The sequence below is a fragment of the Pseudopipra pipra genome, chromosome W (assembly GCF_036250125.1).
Source record: "Pseudopipra pipra isolate bDixPip1 chromosome W, bDixPip1.hap1, whole genome shotgun sequence".
Lineage (NCBI taxonomy): Eukaryota > Metazoa > Chordata > Aves > Passeriformes > Pipridae > Pseudopipra > Pseudopipra pipra.
This window is the reverse complement of record NC_087580.1, coordinates 12,829,614-12,845,058: the sequence shown is the minus strand read 5'-3', so window position 1 is coordinate 12,845,058 and position 15,445 is coordinate 12,829,614. Positions and strand designations below refer to the sequence as shown.

Sequence of the window (15,445 nt, the reverse complement as noted above, 5' to 3'; positions counted from 1 at the left end):
GGCCTGTGGGCCTGATTAAAGGACCTGCTCTTTTGAGCTGATCTTACACACTGAATTGGCCTGGAGTTTTCTCTCTTGAGCTTACAGGATTAACTAACTAGGTGGCTTTTGCTAAATGCACATCCCAAGGTTTGAAGGTCCCGTTGCCCATTGCTTTCCAGGTGGTTTGGAACAGTCCACTCTACCATTCCACTTTCCCAGAGGCTGGTGCAGGACAGGGAATATGATCCATCCACTCCATGCTGAGCTCTCTGGTCCAGGTGTGCACAAGGTTGTTTTTGAAAAGAGTCCTGCTGTCCAACTCCAGTGTTTCTGGAGGGCCGTGTCTCCACAGGACTTGCTTTTCCAGGCCCAGGATGGTGCTCTGGGCAGTGGTGGGAGGCCCAGGGTGTGTCTTCTGCCATCCAGGGCTTGTGTCCACCATTGTCAGCACGTAGAGCTTGCCTGGGTGGGTTTGAGGAGTGTGCTGGGATCAATCTGCCAGGCCTGCCCACATCTCTAGTTCAGCCATCATCCCCCACCCCACAGGGGCTTTACCCTCTTGGCCTCTTTGATGGCAGCACATGTTTCCCAGTTCTGGAGAACCTGGCAGTTGGTGTCCATGGTTAAATGCAGCCCTGGATCACAAGCCCAGCTGGATGTTGCACCTCTTCCCTGAGGCCCTGAGGTGTCCTGGGCCCAGCGAGCCAGGAATAATTCCCCCTTGTGTTGCCAGTCCAGCTCTGCCTGAGACACTTTCATCTGGTCAGTCCCATCCCCCTGTCCATTGCTGGATGTCACTCAGGAGCCCAACTCTTGGCTCCCTGTGCATCTCCAGGATGGACTTGCACAGCCAACCTCTCTGCCCAGGTGGCAGGAGGGCCTGCCCTGATAAGGCCTAAAATGCCATCAGACAATGCCAACAGTGCCAGCTCTCCTGCAAGCTGTCTGTGAGAGCTGAGAGTTACCGGTGGCACCATGGGAATGGTTTTGGTGTTGGATGATGCTCAAACCAGCCTGGTTCACCCAACTCCAAACACACATCCTGCTTTTGGAAGTTGGATGGGACAGAGAAGCTGGTAACTGGCCTGTCCATTTGTGAGGAGCAGTCAATCCCTTCCTACTAGAGAAGTCCAGTCCCTTTCACACCGGCAGGTTCTTCTAACACAGCCCTTCTTGGGGTAGATGTGTGGAGATTCCTGCCTTGGCTGGGGACGCCCTCCAAGGACAGTCCTCAAGGTTGAGCAAAAGAAATCTCCCCGCGACCGTTGGTCTGGGTGAGTTCCATCAGATCTCTACATAATAATTATTTATTTTGGCTAGCTTTAATATAATTGTTTCAATAATTGCTTCAATATAGTGCACTATCCTATCTTATACTGTACTACTAGTAGTTTTAACCTTCATACTGTGTAGTAAATAACTCTGATTAAGATCTTGTGGGCCCATTCTCTCCCTGCCTGGGATGGAGCCCCATTGTGTTTGTGCAGGAATGGATCCATGGCCATCCTGCCACTGCCCCAATTGAATGCTGCACAAACGTCACTGCAGGCCCGACCCTGGATGCAGGAACAGTCTGGGAACTCCAGGCCTGCTGACATTCAGCAGAGCCAGTCGGGGTCCCAAAGAGCACAAGTGATTGACTGCAACCCCTGCAGGTCTCTGGCATTGCTGGGGACAAATGCAGGAACTGCCAGGAGCTCTGCAGAGCCCTGACAGTGCCACTGCAATCCCAAGCTGCATTGCCCAGGGCAACCCTCAGCACAGCCAAGGCCACAACCCTTCCTGAAAGGTGTCCCTTCTGGGCAGGGCCAGGGGGACAAACCCCTCCATCTGTCCCTGCACATGTTGGGTCCAATTCTCAGCCCCCACTTAGGGACAAAGTCAGGCTACATTGGGTGTATAGCTTTGCATTTCCTTCACTCTTTTGTGCTTCCAACACACACAGAACTCTGGGCAGAGTCTGCCCCTCAAAGAACACCAGACCTGACTAGTTGTGGCTTAGAAGGGTTTCTCTAAAAACATGGCAATTCATGTCCTAGATATGGCAATTCTTTAGAGAAGGAGTTTGGGACTGAAAGAACCACAGAATGATTTGGGTTGGAAGGGAGCTAAAAGGTCATCTGGTCTAAGTCCCTGGACATGGACATCTTTTACTAATTGAGATTACTCACATTCCCTGACCTTGGACAAATACAGAGATGGGGCATCCACTTCTCTGGGAACCTGTTCCAGTTCTTGCCACCCTCATTGTTAAATATTTCTTTTGATTATAAATAAAATACTCCAGTCTTTCAGTTTAAAGCAATTGCTCCGTGTTCTGCCACTACAGGCCTTGGTAAAACATATCCCTGTGTTTTCCTTAGACTGTGAGCACCAGGTGTTCATCTACAAACACCTTGGAGAGTACCCAGGGATCTCCCAAGAAAAGATTTGGAGGCCTCAAGCCCATGACCACTCTGTAGGGACTAAGGAGCTGTGGGCTCCATGGTGTGGAGACTGAGGACAGTGCAGGAGTAGCCAGAGAAGGCTTGAAGGGGGGTTTCAGAGATGAAGGATCCTTTTGTCATAGCAGGAAACAGCATGAAAAATAAAGAAATACTGCCAAGTTCAGCTGGAGAGGTCCAGAATAAAAACAAAGAGAAAGGAGTTTCACTCTGAGGGCAATGGTGTGATGCAACACATCCCCCAGGAGGAGTGTGGATGAGCCCAAGGCTTTGTGTGTGCAGGAAGAGCCAGGGAGGACGCAGAGATGTCAGTGCAGGAAGGTGCCAGCCAGGTGGGGCAGCCGGGGGGATGACGACAGCCTGCAGGGAAAGGGGCAGGGCATGGACACCGTAGGACAGCCTGGGCTGGAGAGGAGACAGGGAGGGGGAGAAGCTGAAAGGCCCTGACAGAGCCCCCTTCTGCAGGCCTTTGGCCAGGGCTGCTGTCTGTGCCCCTGATGCCAGGAGGAGGGGAGTGCCCCTTGCAACCCTGGGGCCTCATGGCCTCCTTGTCCCTGCTCAGCAGCCTGGCAGGTGCCACCCCATGGGCCTGCCCTTGGCATTGCACATCCCACATCCCAGTGCCCCAGGAAGAGCCCTGAGGAATGAGGCAGGGACAGGAGGTCCCTTCCCAGGGGCTGGGGCTCAGGGCTTGGTCCTTTGGACTAATAAAACACATCCAGGTTTCCTTATCATCAGAGCCACCTTTCCATTGCTTGTCCATACTTGTCATCACTGGAATTTTCTGTTCCAATTGGAACCTGGGGACACGTTTTCACAGTCGTGTCCCTCAGTGGGACCCATTAACACTACAAGAAACATCAGCATTTCAAACTCATTTTGACTTGTTGAGAAGTTGTTTGAACTTCCTCTCAGGGACTGAGTCTCATGCAAACAACATCAAACCCCCCGAGGGTCATGAAATACCTGGGGCTGTTGCTGTGCTGCTGAGCTGGGCCGGGCTCCTGGCACACAGGGAGCTCCTGGCAAGCAAGAAGAGCTTCAAAGAGACAGCTCTGCTGGTGAGCAGCTCCTCTGCACAGCCCAGCAGGGCTGAGGGCACTGCCAGGGCAGCTCAGGGACACCAGCAGGGCACAGACAGAGCTTCAAGGGGCTCAGCACTGGCAGGAGGGCTGAGAGCTCCCTGCAGGAGGAATCTTGGCAGGGCTGCACAGGGTGAGTCTGTGGCTGCAGGGCAGTGCAGGGACAGCTCCTGGAGGCATCTCCTAAAGCTGGCCCAGCCCCAGCTGATGGGATGGGTGAGCAGGGGCTGTTTTGGGACACTTTGGAAGAGCTGTGAAGCCGGGGGTGCAGCCAGGGGTGCCCAGGGCTGTGGGACAGAGCAGGGTCCTGCAGCCCAGGGCGCTGTGCTGGGCAGGGACTCTGCTGCCTGCCAGGGGCAGCTCTCAGCCGGCCTGGGGAGCTGCTCCCAGGGCTGAGGCACAAGGGCTGTGTCCAAGGAGTAACTCCTGGGAGGGCAGGGAAGGGCTCTTCACCTGTTTAGAGCAGGCTGCAGGTTGTGAGGGCTGCTCTGAGCTCCAGGTCATTACAGAACATTTCTCAGGAGAGTTTTAGAAAGCACAGCAAGTCATGGGATACCTGAAAGTGAAGGATCCTGTTCTTTCCATCTTCAAATATATGTTTTCTGGTTGGGAAATTGGTCCTAAAAATTAATCTCACAGTTCAGGAGGAGGCACTGAAACTCCCAATCTGTTCCTCTTAGAGGAGAACAGACCAGGCAGTATCAGAAATCACCACACCCGTGCCTTACATGTAGCTCTGGGTCACTTTTCCAGCTTCCTCAGGGTTGCTCTCACGTTGCCATCAGAGCCAGCACAGCCAGAGATTGCCCTGGGCAATGCTGCACTGCTGGGCTGGAACAGAGAACATTTAACATAGCTGCCCTTTTAAACTGTGCTGCCCTGCACTCATCAGACTGTAGGTATTTGGGTTTACTAAAAATTAATTTGCATGTGAAGTTATGTTCAGGCAGCACGAGGGAAAGCACAGGGCAGATGGGAACAGACAGAGGGACACTGCAGCTCTCCTGGCTCTGCACTGAGCTACAGAGAGCTGTGCTGTTTGTCCTCTCTTGTTTAAAGTCTCGTTACATTTTGCATCATAAAAATGAGGATTTGTACCCTAACAAGAACAGGTATCAGGTGCAACCATAGAAAATAATAACCACAGACAACATTGTTTTAAGGACATGCTAAGGCTTTCCCCTGAAGCACACACTGTTCCACGTCTTGAGAGTGGAGACTGAACTTTTCTATTCAGGGTGGATGATGCCTGACATCCCTTGGGAGGGTTTGATGCTGTCACAGACCAGCTCCACGTCCCCACTGGAGCAGAGGAAAACTGAGCCCTTGGCAGCACATGGGCAGAGCTCCTGTTCCTCACAGCACCCTCAGCCACCACAAGAAAGGGAAAGGAAAAGCCTTTCAGTTCTGGGGATTTCTATGAGAAATAAAGTGGCTTTGCTTAGAGGAGTCTGTCTTAACTTCTCCCTGTCCTTTCGTGTTTCTGAGCAGTGTCCCTGTGCTGGGAAGCAGCAAATGCCCAAGAGCAGCTCCATGGCCCAGTTCCTCCTTCTGGCATTGGCAGACAGGCGGGAGCTGCAGCTCCTGCACTTCTGGCTCTTCCTGGGCATCTCCCTGGCTGCCCTCCTGGCCAACGGCCTCATCCTCAGCGCGGTAGCTGCGACCACCACCTGCACACCCCATGGGCTTCTTCCTGCTCCACCTCTCCCTCACAGACCTGGGCTGCACCTGCACCACTGTCCCCAAAGCCATGCACAATTCCCTCTGGGGCACCACAACCATCTCCTATGCAGGATGTGCTGCACAGCTGTTTCTTTTTGCCTTTTTCATGTCAGCAGAGTTTTCCCTCCTCACCATCATGTGCTACGACCGCTATGTTCCCATCTGCAAACCCCTGCACTACGGGACCCTCCTGGGCAGCAGAGCTTGTGCCCACATGGCAGCAGCTGCCTGGGCCACTGGTTTCTCTATTCTCTGCTGCACACAGCCAATACATTTTCCCTGTCCCTGGGCCAGGGCAATGCCCTGGGCCAGTTCTTCTGTGAAATCTCACAGTTCCTCAAACTCTCCTGCTCACACTCCTACATCAGGGAACTGGGCCTTATTGGGGTTAGTGCTTGTTTTTGTTTTGGTGTGTTTGTTTTCATTATTTTCTCTTATGTGCAGATCTTCAGGGCTGTGCTGAGGATCCCCTCTGAGCAGGGACAGCACAAAGCCTTTTCCACCTGCCTCCCTCACCTGGCCGTGGTCTCCCTCTTTGTCAGCACTGGCCCATTTGCCTACCTGAAGCCCCCCTCCATCTCCTCCCCACCCCTGGATCTGGCACTATCAGTTCTGTACTCGGTGGTGCCTCCAGCACTGAACCCCTTCATCTACAGTCTGAGGAACAAAGAGCTCAAGAACACCCTGAGAAAAATGATGACTGGATGCTTTTCAGGAGCAATAAAGTGCCTGTTTTCTGGTGCATAGCATTCAGAGTGGGACTCCTTCATGGCCCAGCCTTCCTGCTCAGGTTTTTCATGAAGGTCATCAGATTGTTCTCACAATAATTTTCTGTGCAATGAAATATTATTTTGCATCTGCCTTCTAATTTAGTGTCTATCCATTGAATTGGACCCAGAGATGTATAAATGGTGAATTGTGCTCTCTGACTATTTAAACAAAATAAAGGACCCTGCAGTGTCTTCTTTATCCAAGACCCTTCTTCTTAGCTGTTCCCAAAGGACAGCACACTGCAGGACAGGGTGTATTTTCAAACGGGACGGGGACAATAATCCCAGCCCAGCAGCACTGCCAGGGAGCAGCAGTGCTTGGTCTTTGCAGAGCTGCTCTCTTGCCACTCCCACACTGTCCTCCTGAGCCCCTTTCTTGCTGTAAGGCCTGAGTGCTCTCTGAGCACAGTCCTGGGGGGTGGAAGCCCTTGGAGCACAGGCAGGGCCAGGCCCTGGGAACTTGTGAAGCAGAGCTGGGCTCCCTTCCAGCATCTCCAGGATGCTGTGGGATCTTCTGAGGTCACTGCATGGACTGGGTCACTTCTTCTGTCACCTTGCTCCAGGGCTGCAACTCTCCTGCAGTGTCACCATGAAACTCCTGCTCTCTGCTTTCCAGGTTCCATTTTCAGATCCAGTTCACAGGGACATCCTGTGAGTGCTTCAGAGCTGCCATCCTGGGGCAGCTCCTGCCCAGCGTGGGCAGGCACAAGGTCTCTCCAGCTGCTCCTCTCCCCTCCCCAGTGCCACTGTTTTCTGCAGCCTCCACATCCTTGCCCAGCACAGCCCTTCTGGCACAGTTGGACACAGCCCTTGTTCTACCCCCTCCCCTTGGAGACAGATCTATAACCCCTGAGATGACTAATCTACACCGGAATGGACACTAATACACTGGAAAAGACGTTTATTTACCAGATGTGACTACCATTGGACTGACAGTTTTTCCCCAGTTTTCCCCAGTTTATTGTTGTACTGTTCTAGTGTTGTATGTACCCCAGCTTGTTGTTTTAAAAATCATATCCTCCATATTGTCTCCTTCTTCCCTCACAGTTTTCCCGCCAAACCCTGTTGTTCTGCCCTGTTTTCCCGCTCCTCTGCCTGCTATTGGCTGCTGTTTGGTGCAGTGCAGAGGTAGCTCCTATTGGCCCATTCTCCTGGTGACACCCAGACTCCGCCCATCTCTACCCTGTTGCCCTATCCCAAGAGTCCCTGAGTTGTCAATCCTTTACTCCTCCCCTATCCTGAGTCCAGCCCCTATTCCAACCCTCTGTAAGTCCCTGCTTGTCCTAATAAAGTTGGCATTGCTTCACGAGACCTCAGCTGTGTCAAGACCCTGATTTGCAGTGCCCGGTCCCATTTTCCTTTCCCCCGCGGGCCGTGGCAGTTCACTGATGAGAAATAGAGCAGCAAAACCAGCAATACCAACAGAACAGTTCAAAGAACAGCAGAGAGAGAAATTGCTTCCTCTCTGCCCCCCTGCCCCAACTCCCTTTTGTAAACAGATCAAAACAGGGATCAACACGTGCCTGCCTTCCCCCTTTTCCCCCTGAATGAACAAAGAACAAAAAACAAACCAAGGAAAGAGGGGGCAAAGCCAAATCTGGGCAAATCTCTGGTCTGAGATCAGTGGTGCTGCCCAAGAACACGCTGACTCCAGAGGTGTCCAAGCGGGGCAGAGCCGGCGACACCGGTCCCTGCGGCGGCGGGGGGGAGGCAGCGGCTCTGCTTGATTCCATGGAGTTCTGGGGACGCACAGGGGGTGCCCTGAGACTCTTCAGTGTCACTGTGGCCCCTTGGTTCCATGAGATTCCACAGTGTCCCTGCATTCCTTTGGTTCATGAGGCCCTGCAGTGTCACGGTGCCACTTGATTCCGTGACATTACAAAGAATCAGAACGGCCCCTTGATTTGAGGCCAACTGCACATGGGGCTGCCTTGGGGGGAGTGTGGGCACCCAGACAAGGGAGTTGTCACCCCCTTGGACTCAGCACATCTGGACTGGTCTGTCTGTCTGTGAGGTTCCCTATTCTAGAGGAATGAGGAAGAACTGGAGAGGGTTTAGAGGAGATGTGACAGGATGGAGCTTTTCTGGGTGCTGGAATGAAAAGAAACTTGTAAAGTGCAGGAAGGTTCAAACTGGATGTGAGGAAGAAGTGTCACTCAGAGGAGCTGCAGGACTTTTGCATTAGACCTCTGATGGCCCATCAAAGCCCATTCCCCCCTCGACCAATCTTGAAAGGCAGGAAAACCCTTTTCCCAGGCCCCTCACGGGAACTCTGCGCAGGCCCAGGAGATGTTGGGGGTTTGTGGCACGGGCTGGGACACCATCCATGGATATAATAACTCATAACTTCTTGGAGTGTGGGGGCTTCCCTCCCCCACCCCAATGGATCAAGGCCACCACTTCAACTGACAGCCATTGGAGCTGCAACTGCCAAGTTCCATCTCTGGACCCCGTGGGCAGTGACTATAGACAGCTTTCTACTCTCAGCTTTGCTTTCTCTTACTCTCCCTTACCCTTATCCTGCCTTTCCCTTATGCATTTTCCCTAAAGGTTCTCTCTATGCCATGTTGCTGTAGATGAGAGATAGAGATGATAACACCCAAAATGGCAACATACCTGTTTACCTTTGAAACAACATTGTTCTAAAATAAACCCTACATATATATGTTTTCAAACACCAATTATTCAGTCACCTCCAGCGTGATCCTGCTTGTTCCCAGTATACCCCAGTTGCTCCAACATGGTCCCAGCTGCCCTCAGAACGCTCCCAGTCAGTCCCAGTATGACCCCAGCCGCCTTCATTGTGGGCCCAGTTACTCCCAATAGGATCCCAGTTGTGCCCAGCATGGTCCCAGTTGCTCCCAATTGCTCCCAGTGGGATCTCAGTAGCTCCCAGTTGCCCGAAGCGTAGAACCACTTGCTGCCAGTATGATCCCAGTCTGATCCCAGTATGATCCCAGTACATATGATCCTGCTGGATCCAGTCTGGGTCTCGGTGTATCCCGGTGTCACCCCCTTTTCTCTCCCCACAGAGCTCCTGAGCCGCCGGCGGCCGCAGCCCCTCCCCAGAGCTTTGGGCCCAGCCTGGACCCACCCCGTCCCTGTGAGGATTTTGGGGGGTCGTGTGTCCCCCCCTCCCCTGCTGTCACTCTACCTCCACCCGGCTGCTCCCAGTGATCCCAGTAAAGCTTCCCAGTTCTCCCCAGTCCCAGTTATTGGGGGCAGTGGGGGAGGGGCTTGGAGGGTCTCTGTGAGGTGGAGCCGAGTTTGAGGGGGGCAGAACCGACCCTGGGATGGATCGGGAATGGGGACCCCCCTGTGTCCCCCCTGTGTCAACCCGTTCTGGGGGGGCTTTGGGAGGGCACCTGCCCCTCAATAAAGCACCCAGCTCACCCCAAAAGGTGCTGGGACACCCCAAAAGCTTCCCCAGAGCTCCCCAAGGACCCCCAAACACACTCAGAGCCCACCCAGGACCCCCCCCAACCCCTTTTCTGGGGGACTTCTCTGGGCACTGGTGGTGCTGGGAGCCCCCCCCGGCTGCGGGTGAGGAGCTCTCGGGTGAGTGGGGGTGGGAAGGGGATGGTCGGTGGGAAAAGGGGGGTCAGAGGGGATAAAGGGGTGGTGGGACCCCAAACTGAGTGGGAGAGGAGTGGGACACAAAAGTAAGAATTCCTAATTAGAGATGGATGGAAGCATCAGGGGGTTCATTTGGGGTGGAATGAGTGGCCAAAACTCTTCCTGCATGTGGGGCACTGGTAGGGCTTCACTTACTGGTGGGTCTCTTGGTGTCTTGTCCAGTTAGAGCTCTGGGTGAAGCTCTTTCCACACTCCCCACACTTGTAGGGCATCTCCCCAGTGGGGATGTGGGTGGGTGACGAGGTGGGAGTTCTGCTTGAAGCCCTTCCTGCAGTCGGTGCAGCGGAAGGGCCTCTCATCCCTGTGAATCCGCTCATGCAGGAGGAGATTGGAGCTGGTGTGAAACCTCCTCCCACATACTCCACACTGGTAGGGACGTTCCCCAGTGTGGATGTGCTGGTGTCGGAGCAGGTGGGAGCTCTTCCTGAAGCTCTTTTCACACTCCAAGCACCTGAAGGGCTTCTCCCAGCTGAGAGGCTGCTCAGGCTCCACCAGCTCAGAGCTCCCCCTCAATCTCTGGCCCCCTTCTCAGCACAGGCTGAGTCTTTCCTCCTCACAGCACCCTGGGCTGAGCAGGTCAGGGCAGTAGTAATAGTCAGTGAGTCTCCAGATGCCAATGCAGTTCTCAGAGCACAGTCTGGAACGGAGGAACTCGCAGCACAGGTTGACGATGCCCATGACGTTGAACTGGTCTGCTGCAACCAGCAAACTCTCTTTTGTGTCTATTCCTGGTTGCTGATTGATGCTGGGGACCTGAGAGAGCCTCTGCAATCCCCTCTGTGGGGCACAGTCTCCTCTCCAGAGCTTGACTCAGTGCAGACTTTGCAGGGGAATCTGTGCTGGCAGCCCGAGTATGTCCTGACCCCCCGTGCTCCCCCCAGGATATTTGGGATGAGCTCCCCCTTCCCGGTCACCTGTGGGATGGGGGGGCTATTGTTCTCCTGCTGTGGAAAGGGTTGGCAGAGGGGGGCTAAGGGGAGGAGGGGAGAGCGGGAGTGGGGTTGCCATGGGGGTGCCTTGGTGTCCCCATGCCTTGATCCCTGGAGAGTGAGGGAGGCTGGAGAGAGGGGGGAGCTGCAAGAGCCCTGAGAGCCTGGAGAGGGCCGCACTGGGAAGGGGAAGCCTGGACAGTGGGAACATCTGGGATCCCAAGGACGACAAAGTGGAGAACCTGGAGAGGGGGAATGTCTGGGAATGTGGCACCTCGAAGGCAAGAATCACAGAATTTGGAGATGGATGGAACCATCAGGGGGTTCATTTGGGGTGGAAAGAGGGACCAAAGCTCTTCCTGCAGGTGGGGCACTGGTACGGCTTCACTTAGTGGTGCATCTCTTGGTGTCTCGTCAAGTTAGAGCTCTGGGTGAAACTCTTTCCACACTCCCCACACTTATAGGGCATCTCGCCAGTGTGGATGTGCTGGTGTCGGAGCAGGTGGGAGCTCTTCCTGAAGCTCTTTCCACACTCCAAGCACCTGAAGGGCTTCTCCCTTCTGGGAGGCTGCTCAGGCTCCACCAGGTCCGAGCTCTGGCTCAAACTCTGGCCGCCTTCCCCACACAGGCTGCGTCTTTCCTCCTCACAGCACCCTGGGCTGACTTTGGAGCCCCTCCTGCGGGAGGATCTCTGGCCCTTTTCCTCCCCGCTGCCTTCCTGCGCCGGGGAGCCCTTCAAAACGGCCTCTCCCACCAGGCTCTGCCGGGGGATTTGTCCTCCGGGCTCTCCGTCCTCAGCTCGGGGCCTGGGGCAGGAAGCAAGAAGATTTGAAGCAAGAAGATTTGAAGCAAGATTTGAAGCAAGAGGATTTGAAGTAAGATTTGAAGCAAGAAGATTTGAAAAAGGAGATAAAGCCTCTGGCTGGGGACAGGGAGCACCAGGGTGAACGGCCCTCATGCTTCCACAGGAATCACAAAATCACAAAATGGCCTGGGTTGGAGGGGACCTTAAGGATTATCCCATTCCAACCCATGCCATGGGTAGGAACTCCTTCCACTAGACCAGGTTGCTCCAAGCCCCATCCAACTTGGTCTTGGACACTTCCAGAGATGGGGCAGTCACAGCTTCTCTGGGCAACCTGTGCCAGGACCTCACCACCCTCACAGGGAGGAAGTTTTTCCAACTATCTAATATAAACCTCTGTCAGTGTGACGCCATTACCCCTTGTCCTGTCACTCCAGGCCCTTGTAAATAAATCCTTGTGTTTCCAGTACTAACCTGAAGTAGGTACTGCAACAAGAGAGTATGAGCTTGTGAGCTTTGAATTCCACTCCATCAACTGTTACGATCACATCACAGGGTCTCTCTTCAAGGCGGAGCTCGTTGGCGATGCTCCACTTGCTTTTGCTCATCTCTGTCTCCATGTTGGAGGATGACATGGGTTAGTGGTGGCCTTGGCAGTGCTGGGGGACGGTTCTCTGCGGGCATTTCCTGCACAGGGTTCCGCGACTCCGCGTCCCCAGCGCTGCGGGGCGGTTCAGTGCCGGGCCCTGCCCGCGGCTTCTTTATTGGAATCTTTCCTTTCTGTTTCGCCCTCCCCGCTCGCTGCGGCAGTGCGGGGCGGCCCCGGCGGTGCCATGGCGGGGTTTCCCTCAGGTGTGGGCAGCCACAGCCCAGCTCTGCGGGGCGGCCCCGGCGGTGCCATGGTGGGGTTCCCCTCAGGTGTGGGCAGCCGCAGCCCGGCTGTGCGGGGCGGCCCCGGCGGTGCCATGGTGGGGTTCCCCTCAGGTGTGGGCAGCCACAGCCCGGCTGTGTGGGGCGGCCCCGGCGGTGCCATGGCGGGGTTCCCCTCAGGGCGGCCCCCACTGCCCGTGCACGGTGGTGTTACCAGGGCAGCCTCTTCCCCAGGCACATCTGTGGGCTGTGACCCAGCGGCGATCCCTTCCCGCTCTAAGAGCCCGCAGGAATGGCTGCCTGGCTCCAAACTGCCCGCCGGGAGCGCGCTGGGATCACAGGGGGAGCTCTGCCCGGGGCAGCCCCCGCACTCAGTCGCCCCGAGCCTTCCTGCTCTCCCCGCACATGGCCGGCACTTTGGGAACAGCCGCGGTCGGCGCTGGAGTGGCGGCGCTTGGGCACGAGGAAGCGCCGCGAGCCCGGGAAAAGAGTCAGGAACATTCTGGCACTGAGGGGAGCGCGGGCGCGGAACTTGGGCACAGAAATGATCGTGGGCCCGAGCGGGGGAGGGTCCCGGGCAACGGAGCGCAGGAGAGGAGGACGGCGAGCGATGAGTGCTGCAGGTTGGGCTTCGCTGCCCTGGAGGCAAAAACTGCACTGTGCACCATCCAGAGATTTCCCATCGACCTTTCCCAAAACCTGCCAAGTGGGACAGGACATCAGACCTGTGCCCTGCCCAGACCCCAGGAAAGCTCCCCAGGCAGCCACCCCAGGCCCCACCATGGCAGGGAGGGCGTTTGGAGCAGTCACCCCACATTGTGAGTCCCAGGCCAGGCCAGGCCACTGCTTTCCACACAGCCCCAGCCCCCGTTTGCCGACAGGGCTGCCCCTCACACCGCCCTGCTCACCATCTCAGCTCTCTGCGACAGCCCAGCGAGCCCTTCCAGCAGTAGCCTGGACATCCCCACATTTGGACAGCCCTGATGGCTCTCGATGTCGGGCTCGTCAGCCAATTCCTCTGATTCAGACTTCCTGGAGGACGACTGCAGGAGCAAACAGAGCCGTGAGGGGCCGGTAGAGCCTGCAGGGCTGGCGGGAGGGGACCAGGGCCTTTAGTGGTCACTCACAGCCATGGGTTGGGGTGTGGGGGCCTTCTGCAGAGCAGCGGAAGCACTGTCTACTGCAGCAGGTTGGTAAAGTCCTCCAAGATCTTGGCCAGAGTGGCCCACGGTGGGCCAGTGTCCGTCAGGACGGCGACCGGACAGGACAGGAGTGCACCTACCCCCAGCAACAGGTCCCAGGGAGCCACCACGCAGGCAGGAACAGGCAGGGTGTCCCTGGGGACACAGGCCTGCCTCAGCCCTGGGCGCCCAGCTGCCCTCAGGGTGTCTCCAGGCCCTACTTTGCTCTCGTGTCTCCTCGGGACATCCCGAGGAGCCCCATGTTCAGACAGCCCTGCGTGCCCCCAGGACACCCCTTTTCTGTCCCCACACCGCAGAGCCTGACCTGTGAGCCCTTCAGTCACATTAAATGCATAACATTTGCTCAAGCTTAAGAGAAACCATGGCTTTTGTTGCCTCTTCTCTTTCTCCCACTGACCAGCAAGAGCTTTTCCCCACTCAACAGCTCTTCCAGCACCTTCTCCCAAGGCCTTTGCCGCGCCCCAGGCCCCTGTGCGGCACCCCGAGCTGCCCCAGGGGTGGCTGAGTGGCCCTGCCAGGCTGGCGGAGTCTTGAGAGGGGCTTAGGGCTGAAGGGGGGAGGATGGCACCCAGGGGGATTCCTTGGATTCACCAAGGAAGGCCTAGACTAAACTACCCCAGGGATCCGCTGGATCCAGTCTGGGTCTCGGTGTATCCCGGTGTCCCCCCTGTCCCCCCACCCCGGTGTCACCCCCTTTTCTCTCCCCACAGAGCTCCTGAGCCGGTGGCAGCCACAGCCCCTCCCCAGAGCTTCGGGCCCAACCTGGACCCACCCTGTCCCTGCGAGGATTTTGGGGGGTTGTGTGTGTCCCCCTCCCCTGCTGTCACTCTGCCTCCACCCGGCTGCTCCCAGTGACCCCAGTAAAGCTTCCCAGTTCTTTCCAGTCCTGGTTATTGGGGGCAGTGGGGGAGGGGCTGGGAGGGTCTCTGTGAGGTGGAGCCGAGTTTGAGGGGGGCAGAACAGGCCCAGGATGGATTGGGAATGGGGACCCCCCTGTGTCCCCCCTGTGTCAACCCGCTCTGGAGGGGCTTTGAGAGGGCACCTGCATCCTACACAGGATGTGCTGCAAAGCTGTTTCTCTTTGCCTTTTTCATGTCAGCAGAGTTTTCCCTCCTCACCATCATGTGCTACAACTGCTATGTTCCCATCTGCAAACCCCTGCACTACGGGACCCTCCTGGGCAGCAGAGCTTGTGCCCACATGGCAGCAGCTGCCTGGGCCACTGGCTTTCTCTATTCTCTGCTGCACACAGCCAATACATTTTCCCTGCCCCTGGGCCAAGGCAATGCCCTGGGCCAGTTCTTCTGTGAAATCTCACAGTTCCTCAAACTCTCCTGCTCACACTCCTACATCAGGGAACTGGGCCTTATTGGGGTTAGTGCTTGTTTTTGTTTTGGTGGGTTTGTTTTCATTATTTTCTCTTATGTGCAGATCTTCAGGGCTGTGCTGAGGATCCCCTCTCAGCAGGGACATCACAAAGCCTTTTCCACCTGCCTCCCTCACCTGGCCGTGGTCTCCCTCTTTGTCAGCACTGGCCCATTTGCCTACCTGAAGCCCCCCTCCATCTCCTCCCCACCCCTGGATCTGGCACTATCAGTTCTGTACTCGGTGGTGCCTCCAGCACTGAACCCCTTCATCTACAGTCTGAGGAACAAAGAGCTCAAGAACACCCTGAGAAAAATGAGGACTGGATGCTTTTCAGGAGCAATAAAGTGCCTGTTTTCTGGTGCATAGCATTCAGAGTGGGACTCCTTCATGGCCCAGCCTTCCTGCTCAGGTTTTTCGTGAAGGTCATCAGATTGTTCTCACAATAATCTTCTGTGCAATGAAATATTATTTTGCATCTGCCTTCTAATTTAGCGTCTACCCATTGAATTGGACCCAGAGATGTATAAATGGTGAATTGTGCTCTCTGACTATTTAAACAAAATAAAGGACCCTGCAATGCCTTCTTTATCCAAGACCCTTCTTCTTAGCTGTTCCCAAAGGACAGCACACTGCAG

General features: G+C 55.6%; 2 protein-coding genes across 2 annotated transcripts in view; one reads left to right on the top strand and one right to left on the bottom strand.

Moving 5' to 3' along the window:
* LOC135406301 (hydrocephalus-inducing protein-like) overlaps positions 1–9,041 on the top strand; it is a 116,401-nt gene extending 107,360 nt beyond the window's left edge. The window contains exon 9 of the mRNA XM_064640718.1: positions 9,033–9,041. Within this exon, the coding sequence (XP_064496788.1) occupies positions 9,033–9,041 (9 nt within the window). The remainder of the gene's footprint in view (positions 1–9,032) is intronic.
* LOC135404848 (kelch-like protein 10) overlaps positions 1–11,990 on the bottom strand; it is a 130,431-nt gene extending 118,441 nt beyond the window's left edge. Inside the window, 1 exon segment of the mRNA XM_064639581.1 lies at positions 11,845–11,990. Coding sequence (XP_064495651.1) covers positions 11,845–11,990 — 146 coding nt within the window.
* Positions 11,991–15,445: the final 3,455 nt, after the last annotated feature.